The 15150-nt window shown below is 41.9% G+C and overlaps 1 protein-coding gene across 2 annotated transcripts in view; it reads left to right on the top strand.

Annotated features, from left to right (window-relative positions):
* snx7 (sorting nexin 7) overlaps positions 1-15150 on the top strand; it is a 35405-nt gene that overhangs the window by 9399 nt on the left and 10856 nt on the right. The window contains exons 5-9 of one of the 2 annotated variants that reach the window (XM_046292498.1): positions 1248-1446; positions 2016-2215; positions 2522-2608; positions 3959-4060; positions 7162-7314. In XM_046292498.1, the coding sequence (XP_046148454.1) occupies positions 1248-1446; positions 2016-2215; positions 2522-2608; positions 3959-4060; positions 7162-7314 (741 nt within the window). The remainder of the gene's footprint in view (positions 1-1247; positions 1447-2015; positions 2216-2521; positions 2609-3958; positions 4061-7161; positions 7315-15150) is intronic. The other variant, XM_046292499.1, reaches the window with a different exon arrangement.

Raw genomic sequence — 15150 nt, 5'->3', positions numbered from 1 at the left:
GGTGGATAACACACACTAAAGTCTGGGACTTATTCCCATTGTTAAATCATGGTGGATAACACACACTAAAGTCTGGGACTTATTCCCATTGTTAAATCATGGTGGATAACACACACTAAAGTCTGGGACTTATTCCCATTGTTAAATCATGGTGGATAACACACACTAAAGTCTGGGACTTATTCCCATTGTTAAATCATGGTGGATAACACACAGTAAAGTCTGGGACTCCTGTTGTGGTCTTGTAACAAGATTGCTAGGCAAGATCCAACACGGTTTAACACAGTGACCGCGACATAATAAACCAAAAATATCTGTCTCATTGCAGTAACATCATAGGGGTCATTCATATGGGCACAGAAGACATCAAACAGTTTTAAAAAAAAAAAACTTTATTTTCAATGCTGCCCAGAGATATGTTTTTAATGGGCAGAGGCAACTCATTCCACTCTAAGGCTCCAGTATACAAGAAAGTAGCTTTCTAAGCACACCTGAACTGATGCTGGGATTGTGTGTATCCCTGACGCGGGGAAAGTAATCGGTTAGAAGTCTGGGCGCTGTTCTTAAGACGATCAAGTTTAGCCAACGCATATTATACTCTTGTGTCAGGACATAACGTTAGGCCTTGGCCTCAATGGGAACAGGGATACCACCACTGGGTGGCCTCAATGGGAACAGGGATACCACCACTGGGTGGCCTCAATGGGAACAGGGATATCACCACTGGGTGGCCTCAATGGGAACAGGGATACCACCACTGGGTGGCCTCAATGGGAACAGGGATACCACCACTGGGTGGCCTCAATGGGAACAGGGATACCACCACTGGGTGGCCTCAATGGGAACAGGGATACCACCACTGGGTTGTAATTTTAGGTTGAAGGGGATTTTTCTCATCTGATCAGGCGCATGGTGTGCTGTTCAAGGTCAATGTGACATGAAAGCCATTTCTGTAACTTGGTGACAGTGGAATGTTCTAGTCTAGAGCACATGTTATTGTTACAATGGAAAGGATAGGATACAGTGTCTGTCTCTGACATAATCTATCTCTATCAATATTATGTCCATCTCATTCCTTCCAATGTAAAGTAAATGTAAGCTCAAGGAATATCATTCGCTGCAATCTGCCATACTACAGGATGGGACTTTGTCATTGAACATTGTTTGTTCTAAAGCCTTTTATTTGACCCCAGTTTGTGTCGGTGTGTGCATGCGTGTGCGTCTCTCCATCCCGTCTGTCCCTGTAGGAGCTGACAACCTATAAGAAGCAAGGACCGGGGTTCCTGAGCAGGATGGGGGAAACGGTGCGAGCGGTGGCGAACTCAGTCAGAGGGGTGAAGAACCGGCCAGAGGAGTTCACCGCCATCCAGGAGTACGTGGAGGATTTCAGCAACAAGATCGGCTCTCTGGACAAAGTCACCCAGAGGATCGTCAAAGAACAGAAAGGTAAGACCACAGAGTTAAATATTACTCTATAAACATACCAACTAACTAGTTAATACTATTATGGTTACGCACACGGAGTTACATGAATGTCGTGTTTTCAATCAGACTTGTAAATTGCGCCGTTTCAAAAATGGAGAATGATAGAGGGTTCTTGTTTTGTGTCCGTCCCATTATGGTGTCTGTGACTGCACGTGCAGTGACATTGAGGCAATCTCTATTTTGAAGTTGTACATTTTCTTCTACTTCTCTGAGTTGGTAAAAAACTGAAATGGTGCATACTGCCACCTGGAGTGTGTATGAACAGGTATAAAGTCAAGCTTGGCTATTTACAGCCACCTCCAGTTATGGAATATTTTCTCATGCAGATAATTAATTGACTGATGACCCCGATCAAACCCATAGGAAGTTCCACCCAGTTGACTACTTCAAAATGGTGAAAGTCCTCAATGCCACTACATATGCTAAAACAGAGTCCTCTATCTCTATGGTCTCAAAGGACCTGGAGGAGCTGAAGAGTAGTGCATTGTGGGTAGGGTAGTTGACAGTACATATCCCTGTTTGTGTCTCAGAGTACCTGGAGGAGCTCAAGGAGTACGGGCCCACCTACACCTTGTGGTCGGGCTCGGAGGAGGAGCTGGCAGAGCAGTTGAAAGGTGTAGCCGGCTGCATAGAGAGGTGCTGTAAAGAGACAGAGGAACAGGTCGGCCATCTCTCAGACACCCTGGTGCCTGTTTTACACGAGTATGTCCTGTGTGCTGAGACGCTCAAGGTAAGTCAACTCCTCTGGCGTAAGGCAGTAATGGAAGTCGTTTAACCAGCTATTAAGTGGCGTTTAGATGTCGTTAGTAGACCAAATGACAACCCAGCACTGTGCAGTACTTGCTAAACCTGTAATGTTGATGAAACATGAAAGGCTTTGACTTAACTTGCCCGCAACACCGACACACATTTACATAGTCTACGTACACAAACACACCTACTGTGTACATAATATCAAGCCTAATGCATATTTTTGTTGGATTTTCAGGACTAAGCAATGATCATCCCTAGATCATTTTATTTTCCATTTTTCTAGGCAGTATTGAGACGGAGGGATAACATTCAGGCGGAATTTGAGGCCAAGAATGAAGCTCTGGCCACCAAGAAAGTTGACCGCGATGCAGTAAGTGCAATATTGGCTTTTTTATAAATGGAAGTAATTTAGCAGACGCTCTTATCCAGAGCAACTTTGTTAGTTATCTTAAGATGTATACACTAAGTGGGACAACCACATCTCAGTCATAGTAAGTCTGTTTTTTTTTCCTCACAGTAGCTATTAGCAAAATCAGTGCTGGTGGGGGGGATTCGAGTGTTAGTTTAGGAAAGGTATGTTTTTATTCTATAATATCTTATATGTACCTTCTATAAGCCATCAGTCGGCCTACCTGATGCTTCAGTGCAATTTCCCAGAGATTTAGGAGCAATAAAGCTGTGCTGCGTGAACTGCCTCCTCGTCACCTCTCATTTTAAATCAAGCTGTCTTAAGCCAGAGGAGGAGCTTTGGCGATATTGGAAAAGGCCTCTGAGGATTATCTAAATATCTCCGGATAGTTCAGGATGTCCCTCTTGAGCTCCTGGCACACTTCAGGAAACTGGGTGGTAAATATTGTCTAATAAGGCCTTGATAATCGTTACGTAATGAAAACTCCCACATCTATTGACGTCTTACATCGAAATGCCACTGACTGGTGGTAAGATCTGAGATGGCTGGAGAATAAAGAAGAGAAAGGGGTAGAGTGGACAGAACTGTTAAGGATTATTGCTCTTCCAATCCTGTGGGTGTCCCTGGTTCCCTCCTAGCTTAGCAGTGACCTTTTTACCCTGAGATTTTAATTAGAGAGCTGGCTAAGAAAATCACCTATGGATTTCCAACAAAGCACTGTAATAGTGTGTGTGTGTGTGTGTGTGTGTGTGTGTGTGTGTGTGTGTGTGTGAGAAACAATGGGATCTAGAGTTCTGGAACAATGTGAGGATAAGGTTTACAGTGCTTTGTGAATGAGTTAACTTACTGTATGCTTTTGTTGCAGGTCCCAGTGTTTCACCTAATAAACACAATAACTGAGTAAGAGCTCTATCATGTAGTGAAAAGGCTATATGCAAAAATAAGATTAGGCTACATTCATATGACAGTGATGTAGTATGCCACCCATAGTATGTCATATAAACAACATATGTTGACAACTTGAACATTTTCTGTCATTATGTATAAGATGGTCTTAAGTTCTCTGTCAAAATGAGACAGGGTCTATTTGTGCGGTCATCACCTTGTACTTTACTGTTCTTATGCCACTGCTTACTAGCAGATCTGGGATCAGCATCCCCAATCCTAACCTTAACATTTTAGCTGAGAAAATGACAAAACTGATCCAAGATCAGCATCTAAGGGCAATTTCACCATGCGGACATGAGCATTCATTCCTGTTCCTGTTGTTGTGGCTTTTGACATCCGGACCTTCCTGTGATGTGACTGGAGGAGTCTAGTGATCTAGGTTTTGTGTGGGGGAGCCTGCTGGGTAAAAACCCTGAAGAAGCCAGACATCAGAGGCAGGAGAGACTTGATGGGGAGATTGTAGAGGTACAGCGGCCTGTAGGGCATGCCAACATGCAACTGTACTACACATTATGGGCTCACCAGCTTCTGCTTAACTTGGCTTTCTGTGGAGCTTTAAGCTTTCCCTTTGCTGAATGGATATGGTTGAGATGTTAGCTATTTCAAAATGAGCAAAAATATGACACTAGAAAGTCAAATAAGCTAATTATTAACACAATTTAATTATTAACACCGTAAAATGCTATCAACTATCGACTTGTCCATTCAAGCAAGCAGTGGTTGAGCAAGTTTCACCTTTTACTAACAGCCTGTTTGTGCTGTACATAATTCCCTGGACAGTAGTTCTAGGTTATCCTGACCCTAACCTCTAACACTTTGGCTGGTTTCGTTGGATGCTGTTTTTAGCCTAACTCATATATAGTGCATTTAACACTGACTGGCTGTGGTTTGAAGCAGGATGCCATATTTCCATTTCCCAGCACAACAGGTCTGGAGAGAGGAAGTATCGTGCTCTTCTCAAAGCCTTGCCAAGGTGCATGAAACAGGGAAACGGCTGGACATAAAATTGTAATCTATTTGAACCAGTAGATGGCAGTGATGCTTCAGTCAAGAAACAAAGCACAGAAGAAAAAAAAAATGTCTTCAGTCAATTGTTCACTTTCCACCCAACTTTTAATGATTTGAGAAGGGGAATCTGTTGGGTTGTAATTATAGAAAAGGTTAACATGACCGTGTTTGTGTGGGACCGTGTTTGTGTGGGACCGTGTTTGTGTGGGACCCTGTGCGTGCGCGGGACCGTCTGACCGTGTGTGTCTGTGTGTGTGTGTGTGTGTGTGCGCGACCGACCTTCCCGACCGACTGTGCGTGCGTGCGAGCAACCCTTTTGTGTGTCCCTGTTCCTAATGATGTGTCCACATTGCCACCTGGGAGATGAATGCTGGTCCAGACAGACTGAGACCGGGGTTAAAGGCTTAGCTGCTATCTCCCCAACCTCTCTCGTTACACCTGACAAGCTCTCCTAATCAACACGCACACCCCGTCAAGTCTTGCATCGATCCCCTCTTAACAGGACCAGAGCAGGAGTGCCAACGCCGCACAACCCTTATCAGCTCCACCTGTCAATATCCACCTAGTCTCAAATGGAGCCATGCATATCTGAGTACTGCTAATTTGACACAGAGGTCTCCCTCAGGACCCTGTGTCTTCTCCCTGTGTATCTGATTAATTATTCAATCATTTCCTCTGTGTGTTTTCTGATAGACAGTCGTATGTTTCAGGGCCACGGACTGAGACTGTTGTACTCTAGAGGAAATGTTTGTTTAGAGGAGAGGCTGAGGCATTGGGCTTGTTAGGTAGGGCCATGAGATGGCTGATGAATCAATAACACTGCAGTAAACAGGACCATTGAGAGAAATGACTCTCCAGAGGGGTGTATGTATCACCATGTAGCAGGAGCAGCAAAGTTGGCCATCTTAACTTTGATAAAGAAAGCATTATCAGCTAACGTGGATCAACATTGATGTATAGTCTACCTTTTTGATATGTTTAAATTGTCAACTGTCCAAACTGGATGAGCTAACTTTGATAAACATTCACAAGTTTTGATCATAAGGCTAAATCACACGTGTGTGTGTGTGTGTGTGTGTGCACACAACCATAGGATATGCCAAATAATAAACCACTAGCTTAAAGGTTTTTGTTTTTTATGTCAATGAAATTACAAGACAAATGTATCAGTGGAAAGCCTGATTTGGGAGCTATCCAAGGAGGAAATAATCTCAATTAGCCTTGCCTATGAATCAGATTATAACGCTATGTTACATTTACTACTACTGCCTCTGCGTGGTGAGACTATTTAATGCTTCCATCAGACCAGAAGCTATTCATCAGCAGTTTTCAGGGGCACGGTGGCTGTCTGAATACCCATGCTAGCGTACTACATACTTAAACTGCATACTACACTGAAAAAATATAAACGCAACATGGAACAATTTCAAGGAGTTTACTGAGTAACAGTTCATGTAAGGAAATCAGTTAATTGAAGTAAATTCATTAGGCCCTAATCTATGGATTTCACATGACTGGGAATACAGATATTAATCCCTTGGTCACGGATACCTTAAAGGTAGGGCCGGGGTTCAGAAAACCAGTCAGTATCTGGTGTGACCCACCATTTGCCTCATGCAGCGCGACACATCTCCTTCGCATAGAGTTGCTCAGGTGTTTTTTCTTTTCCGTTCTTTTTTTTCTGTGGCGTGTTGTTGCACTCCTCTTCAGTGGCTGTGCGAAGTTGCTGGATATTGGTGGGAACTGGAACATGCTGTAATACACGTCGATCCAGAGCATCCCAAACGTGCACCTGTGTAATGTTCAAGCTGTTTATTCAGCTCCTTGATATTCCACACCTACCAGGTGGATCGATAATCTGGCAAAGGAGAAATGTTCATTAATGGGGATGTAAACACATTTGTGCACAACATTTGAGACCAATAACCTTTTTGTTATTTTAAACTATACTGTTCAAAAATAGAAACACAACATTTTAAAGTGATGGTCCCATGTTTCATGAGCTGAAATAAAAAAATCATACATTTTCCATACGCACAAAAGGCTTATTTCTCATTTGTTGCACAAATTTGTAGTGATCATTTCTCCTTTGCCAAGATAATCCATCCACCTGACAGGTGTGGCATATCAAGAAGTGGGATTGTTTCAATGGGGGTGTTGAGTACTTCTGTCGGTAATAAAGCCATTTTGTGGGGGAAAACTTATTCTGATTGGCTGCACCCCTGCCCATTCATGTGAAATCCAAAGTTTAGTGCCTAATGAATTTATTTCAATTGACTGTCCCTATGAACTGTTACTCAGTAAAAATCTTTGACATTGTTGCGGTTTTATTTTTGTTCGGTATATTTTGGACGCAAGTATGGGTATACGGACATGGCCACTGTCTTAAATAAAACTGTCCCTGTCACGTGAGGTCTTTGGCTGAAGGTCTTGCTTTAAGTGTTCTGTATGTCCAGGTTGTTGATGTGAAGGGATATTGCACTGTAATATGTAATGTTGGTAGGAGGATGATGATGATGATGATGATGTGTGTGTGTGTGTGTGTGTGTGTGTGTTAGCTGAAGGAGGAGATTGATAAACTGGAAGACCGTGTGGAATGGGCCAACAACGCTCTGAAGGGTGACTGGGGCCGATGGCAGAGGAGCATGAGAGGAGACCTTAAATCAGCCTTCCTCTCCACCGCAGAGAAGAACGTAGACTACTACGAGAAGGTGAGATACAAGATACTCTGACTGGTTAGCGGGAGGGAAAGTTGGATTGAGACACTTGGTATGGGAGAAAGAGTTGGATAAGAAAGAGAAGCTGGGTTGGGGGTGTGACTGGTATAAGCAGAGTGGCAGGTGGAGGCGATGGAAGAGAATAAGAAAAAGGTAAATTTGCGAAGTAGAAAAGCACTTGGACGTGTGAGAGACTAAATCAATTGTGTGTCAGGGAGAGAACTCCCCTGACTGATTCATTTTGGGGAAATGAGACAAATCTACACAACTAAAGTTGTTAGTGGTAATTTACAATGTATCTTTTATAGATATTTTTGGGATGGATTTTAACTGTAAATCATTCAATGCAATTTCAGCAGAAATATGGTTCTCTGTGCTGTGCAGGCCTTGTCACTGTCTGGACAACTGCCAGTAGAGGGTGGTAGTACTTCATTTTTATTGACACACAAATTACTGTCAGTTTATAGAGGTTGTCAATGCAGATAATTCCAGAATAAATTGATGCTTCTTATGGATATTGTAAATAGTACGTGGACATCAGTTGCGGTCAGTGACGTTTAAAATGAGGGAGGGCGATCATTTTATTTAATGAGCATGGCCTTATTTCTATTAAAGCATATTGGATGACTGATATTCATATTTCATTCATCCAGCTCTGTAACATTGATAGGTTTAAGCTACTACGTGATACTCAGATTTTCCTTATACCCATCATGAGGTTTCTCCAACCTAGCCTATGAGTGAAAGTTTACGACGTAGGTGCACAGGTCGAGAGAAATTAGTAATCAAGGTGACTCATTCAATACCACCTTGCCTACATCTGGCTGATCTAAGGTGTAATCATTAGTCCTACAGTTGCAAACAAGGACAAATTCAGTTATGTTTATCCCTGTTTCGTTCCATTTGCTTCCGTTTAAAAAAAAAGTTTTTAGACAGAATGGATACACCCCTGATCACACACCAAAAAAACAGGTCACTTTCATAGCAGCCAAATACAAACGGCATGATCCCTTTGATCGTTGGATAATTCCTTCTCGCATCTATGGCGTTCTCCTCTCACCGTTTCCCTTCTGTTGTGGACTTCAGTGCACATTACAACCGCTGTCTGTGACAAGGCGAAAAAACCTTTCCAAACATATCATCACCGCTAACCACTACACACAGCATACATCGTTGTCACCAAATTAGCTAACGTCAAGTCAAAATAGTTGTAGTAGCTAACGCATTAGTAAACCCGCTACAATCATGCAGTACAGTTGACAAGCAGTTTAACAGTTACGCAATGGCAGGCCCAGTTGGCAATACATTTATAAAACCAGAAGCTTACCTTGGCATGGAAGAGCTCTAGTGTTGGATAGCCATTACCAGCTGGCTAACATAACACCCCTCTCTGTTGGAGCCAGGTGTTTGAGTAGGTTTAACTAGCTAGCTCTCTTGCATCTCCTTAATTTTTCGGGAATGAATTTGTTCAACTATTGTCTTTCTCTTTGAGTCAACTACTCACCACATGTTATACACTGCAGTGCTAACTAGCTGTAGCTTATGCTTTCAGTACTAGATTCATTCACTGATCCTTTGATTGGGTGGACAACATGTCAGTTCATGAGGCAAGAGCTCTGGTAGGTTGGAGGACATCCTCCGGAAGTTGTCATAATTACTGTGTAAGTCTATGGAAACTGGTGAGAACCACGAGCCCACTAGGTTTTGTATTGAAGTCGATGTACCCAGAGGAGGATGGAAATTAGCTGTCATCCAACTACACCATGGTGCTACCGTACAGAGTGCTGTTGTCATTGCAACAGTGTGGTTTAATCAATTGTTGATGTGAATATATTTAGTGTTTTATTTGAAAAGTATCACTTTTCTTTTAATGTTCCACTATAAAAAATGTTTTATGAAATTCACTGGGGAGGATGGTCCTCCTCTGAGTAGCCTCCACTGGTGGACTTCGGGTAGTCAGTTCAAATCTTGGGTTGCCATCTAAAACAAAGCTGAATGTCAATGATGGTAAGGTTTAAAAATGTTTATTTGATCTAGCTAAAAGCTGAATTGCCGTAAAAAGTCCAAATAAAATATTTATTTAGAGGAAAATAGTGATGGATGAAGAGTTGATTGAAGCAGTTCGGGATGGAGTGGCGGGAGGGACGTCAATATTATCAGTGGAGGGAGCGTCACGGTAGCAGGCAGGGCATTCAGATGATCAGTCAGACACGGACAAGTCCAGGAGCCTCAGCTACTAATCTCGCAGTCACCGACGTAATGCCTTTCCACGTATAGCCACTTGGCTCAGTTGATATGTAGCTTCTCCTCCAATACCGCCGATGGGTATTCAGTACGGAGTAGCTGCCGCTTCACCACGACGAGACATCGCAGTCCTCTCATCTCCTCAACCTTGATCCGTTTTCATCGCAATGTCCCAAACAGTACCATTCACAAACTGGTTTCGCCATCAAGATGATCGGATTGTAATCTAAATTTTGGCGTTAAACGGTGATGGGGGGGGGGGGTACAATCATAAAAAAAACTCAATGTTCAACATTTACATGAATGATCAGCTTCTGGCTGCCGTTACGGCACCATTGTGAAGGAGAAAAAAAGGCGTGACACAAGTTAAATGTTTAACTATCCTTTCTTAAATCCCATTTAATATATGTATTTAATAAAGCAGAATGTGTAAACATATACAACAGAATGGAAGCAAAAAAGAATGTTCTGTCATTTGAAGGGTAATTTTAAATATATCATTGTTACATGCATACAATAATGTGACATAGCTAGTTAGACCACAGTTGGAGCCTATTCAACCACCACTCCACTCCCCTGGTCCGGATGACCAGTGGACAAACTCCACAGAAATGAAATGGGAACAAAAACAGCTTAAACCTCTCATGGATAACCAATGCAACTCCATAAGATAGGTGCTTACAGTAGCTATTATAATTACTGTCTGAACACTTTTTCACAGACAGTTATTTTGACTACATTGACTAACTATCTCTTTAATGGGTCTGATGCTGCCTGTGAGATCTCAACACACTTGTCATTCATGTTATTTGGTTCCCCTTCCATCCAATTTGCAGTTCTAAATGGTGTGTTGTCAACACACACCCAGGTTCCCTTGTTTTAATGATACAAATCCAGACATTCTTCTTAATTCCATCGTGGATGAGTATCCGTCTTCTCCGCTGTTTATGATTACGAAGTTAGCACCCATTGCTATGCATTCCGCTTGACCAACCCCACCTGTGTTCTTCTTGGAGGACACATAACAGCTGGTGCTAATCTTCCACCATCTGTCCAGACAGGGATTCTCGCAGAACCTAAGCCTGATCTGTAGCTGGTCTCTCTCCGTAGTCGTGGCATTTAGACTATTCCTGGACTGATCTTTCTCGGTGGTCTTCATTTTAAAACTATTCTGTAGCTGGTGTTTTGTCTTTACTCAGGTTGTTGTAACTGGTCTGTAGCTGGTCTCTCTGTAGCGTAATGATCAATGATGCCATAGTAGACACAGGCCTGTGATCCCAACCAGCAGCAGAACACACAGCAGTCCCAAACACACTGCAGCATCTCCAAAGGGTCTCTTCCACCACTGAAATTGTTCTGAATGTTGAGCAACAACTCATTTTCTTGGAATGGGCATGAAGGCTCTTACATTGTCGTACATTTGACCATCAATGTCTGTATTCTTTATTGCAGTAGGTTCATAGTCTTTTCAATGATTCCCTCTGACATCTTTACAAACTTGTGCTCAACTACAGAAACTTGTACTGTTACTTCATCTCTACTGTAGGTCTGTACGTGCATGTCATCTCCCTGCCGTGCTTCTGCGACTTTTTGGAAGTGACTCTGTTAACTGTCAACCACAGGACTGCAAATGAACCTTTTTTTATTGAATAAATATATACAGTATATTTTGAATCACAACATAAAGATGATGAAACAACTAATTTCGTCAATACCATCTCAGCATAATGGCCGATGAATCCCAAAAGAATGGTATATTTCTTTATTTGCTCATCAGCAGAGCAGGGACAAAATACTCCTCACCAACCCTAGCGCTCTGAATTTGAGTGGTTACATTTCTCCAGACCATCCCTCAGCTTTTTACTGAAAAAGCAGCAGGGAGAACACTTCTTTTTGATTTTTTTACTTCTGATTGCAGCTTTAAGCATTGAAGTGATATTTTAGCAGATAGAACAAAATGGAACCCAGTGAATTTGTACATGCTTCATATTGAAGTTTAGAAGCTAAGGTTACTGGGAGTTGCGTGGTGGCTAGAGTCCTAATGGATTGACACTCTCATCCACTGTGGTTGACACTTGCCATGTTTCGACACCCTCAGTCTTCAAACAGGAGTCTCATTTCAACCTCCCCTTTCTGACATGCTGCTGATGGCCATATAGGGGTGTAACGCTTTGAAGAGTTATGTATACCAGTCAAAAGTTTTGACAACCTACTCATTTAAGGGTTCTTTATTTTTTATATTGTAGAATAATAGTGAAGACATCAACACTATGAAATAACTCATGGATTCATGTAGTAATCAAAAAGTGTTAAACAAATCCAAATATATTTGAGATTTTTCAAAGTAGCTTGCCTTGATGACAGCTTTGCACGCTCTTGAATTAGGTGTCCAAACGTTTGACTGGTACTGTATGTCAGCATTTTTCTCAGGGGTTCTTCACACCATGTGAAACCATCTGACAACTTTGATTAAAGGGGAACTTGAGGGTATTTTTGTTGTTGTTGTAAATGCTGGCATGACATGCTTTAGATGGATACGGACACTTTTTAGGTGAAATGGTTTGGTATTGAAAGAAGTACTGCAGCAGCCCATGTCACAATGTTTTATGCTCATACTCATTATGTTAACTATGTAGCACTATGTAGCCTACAATTTAACCGTAAATACATTTACAATTATGCACTCTTGTCTGACACCAGCTATAAACGGAGAACTTGACTCCCAAGTGAACAAGCCGACAACTCCCCTTAGTGTATTGGAGATGACATTCTTGGGCCGGTTCCTCTGCGATCATCTAAAGGCTGTGTTTTTATTTATTTGGGGGTAAAATGGCTATACATAACAGGCAAAAAAACAAACTGTTTTGCTGCACTTTTTGTACCATGACTGAGCTATCCATTTTAATAAAAGAAAAGGAAGGTTTTGGGGAAGACCTTGTGTTTTAGTATGTCTGGTTATTTTCAATGTTTTTTTTGGGGGGGGGGTTCTTCACCTCCCTGGGGGCTTCTGAAAATCAGAATGTGGCACACCCTCATACTGTTTGAGTCGCCCCAAGGCTGGGCTCAACAAACACAACCCACTTAAACAGAGAGAGGGAGGCGTGGGGGAGGGCAGAGAGATTTGGAGAAAGTGAGCGAGGAACAGGTGGAGGACATAATTGTGTTCTGTCTTAATCAGGCCTGTGAGGTCAGCACTCTGTACAGTCAGACTATCTGTTCCAGGTAATTCTGATCGGTAGAGAACACATGTTCTAATACACTTCAATCCTATGGGGGATGAGTGTACTGTATCATGTGATTCACAATGTGTCATCATTTATGAAGGACAATTGTACATGTATTTTTGTTGTTGACAACACAATTTGGTGAAACGAATAGAGCCATTACCTTGCTCTCTAACCAAGGTGCATATATTGAGGCGAAACTGAATTGAAGAGGAGACGACGGTCATATAAATTATCTCCAGATGACATGTATTTACCGTCCACTGAACGTCTACAAACCATCTACTTGGGACTATTCAAATGGTCTTTGAGATGACGATTTGAAAGTAGTTTTTTATTGGCGGCACGTCAGAAGTTTGCTGGCGTTGTATTTAGTTTTGTGTACTTATAGGAATACAAGGCAGCATGCTAAGTGATCTAGATCCTCTAGACTGAATATGAACATGGCTTCAAGTAACTCCTCCATTAATACCAGGGGCTAAGGAGTGGGGTTATTATAAAAACACATCTAATAATTATCCAGTTGGATGAACACTCCAAACAGCCTACCCGGCCACTCGGAGATGTCCGCAAGGTCCGTTGCCTTGTTTTGTATCACATTCCAATTATAAAACTGGGGGGGGACAAAAATGCAATTTCAAAATGTGTAGGGTACATGTCCCCCACGTCCCCAGTGGAAGTTGCACCCCTGATTATTACCTTTCAAAAAACGAGTCTTGTCTAGGCAAAATCCATATCCGATAAGCCCATCGCTCATATGTTTTCTTGTATGGCCTGAGGGTAGCATCATTTGTTTAATGCAATATAGTGTGGGAAAAACCTCTTCCGTTGTGGAATACTTTGAGACAGAGTCCTCAGCTGCAATGGGTTTGTGTAGCGGAAACAGAGGTAATTTGTCTTGATTGGTTCTTGCTGGTGAATTGGTGCACTAAGTAAAGACTCTCTGCATCCCAAATTGTCCTCCATTATACTTTTCGTGCACTACTTTTGACGAGGATCAATAGGACTCTGATTGAAAGTAATGCCAGTTGGGACACGTCCTTTGTCAGGGATTGAAGTGGTGGGACTTTGAATAAATTGGAAAAGGCATATCCCGAGGCTGCATTCGTTGTAGCTGGGGATTTTAACAAAGGAAATGTAAGGAGAATTCTCCCGAAATTCCACCAACACATCTCTTGCCCAACTCATGGGAGAAATACATTGGGCCGTTGTTATTCTCCATTCTGAGACCGATACAAAGTGGACTGGTTGATTGAAGTAGGGTAATGAATTCCAAAAACGAGTTGCAGTTTTTGAATGGTGGTGTCCATCTCTTTGCTTTTGCTGAATGTATGAATTGCATGTTATTTCCATGTCAAAGTGCCAATTAACAAACAGTACAGTAATTCTCTGATAATTTAGTAATAATTATTCCAGTGTTCTGTGCATTGCACACCGCATAAATGGTAAATAAGGTTATCCAAGCAATAATTATAACCCTAGAGCAGTACAAATGCATAAATACAAAAACAAGTCTGACCCAAAGAGATGGTTCAAGTGTGAGACAGGCCTACACAATCTATAAACTGTGCATATGTGATATTTGCATATTTTTATAATTTAATTAGTCTCCCATTTTCTTTTATTCCAGGCTTTATCGTAAAATTCCGCAAATGGAAATACACAATGGATTAATTATTTCAGTTTCTCCTCATGGCTCTGCCACGTAATGCCAGGGTATATCTGTTGGGCTTTCTGGAATAAGAGCAAGCGTATATCGTGGTAGAAAGGGCAATAGAGGATAACATTTATTTAATTTTCTATTTCTTCGAGGTCACAATATTTACATAGTCTTTACCATTATACCAACCTGTTTTGGAGTCGGGCCTAAACTCCCAACTTTCGTGCCTGACCTCACGAATGCTCTTGTAGCTGAATGGAAACAAGTCCCCGCAACAATGTCCCAACTAGAGGTCGATTAATCGGCATGGCCGATTTTAATTAGGGCCGATTTGCACGTTTTCGTAGCAATCAGTAATCGGCCTTTTTGGGTGCTGATTATGGCCGATTACATTGCAATCCATGAGGAAACTGCATGGCAGGCTGTGACCACCTGTTACGTGAGTGCAGTGTCAAAAGGACCTTGTGGCTGCAATGAGTCATGGTAAGTTGCTAGCTAGCTAAACTTATCTTATAAAAAAATGCAATCAATCTTCACATAATCACTAGTTAACTACACATGGTTGATGATATTACTAGGTTAACTAGCTTGTCCTGCGTTGCATATAATCAATGCAGTGCCTGTTTATTTATCGAATCACAGCCTACTTCAACTACGCCAAACGGGTGACGATTTAACAAAAGCGCTTTCGCGAAAAAAGCA

The sequence above is a fragment of the Oncorhynchus gorbuscha genome, linkage group LG12 (genome assembly GCF_021184085.1).
Source record: "Oncorhynchus gorbuscha isolate QuinsamMale2020 ecotype Even-year linkage group LG12, OgorEven_v1.0, whole genome shotgun sequence".
Classification (NCBI taxonomy): Eukaryota; Metazoa; Chordata; class Actinopteri; order Salmoniformes; family Salmonidae; genus Oncorhynchus; species Oncorhynchus gorbuscha.
This window is presented reverse-complemented; position numbering and strand designations above follow the sequence as displayed.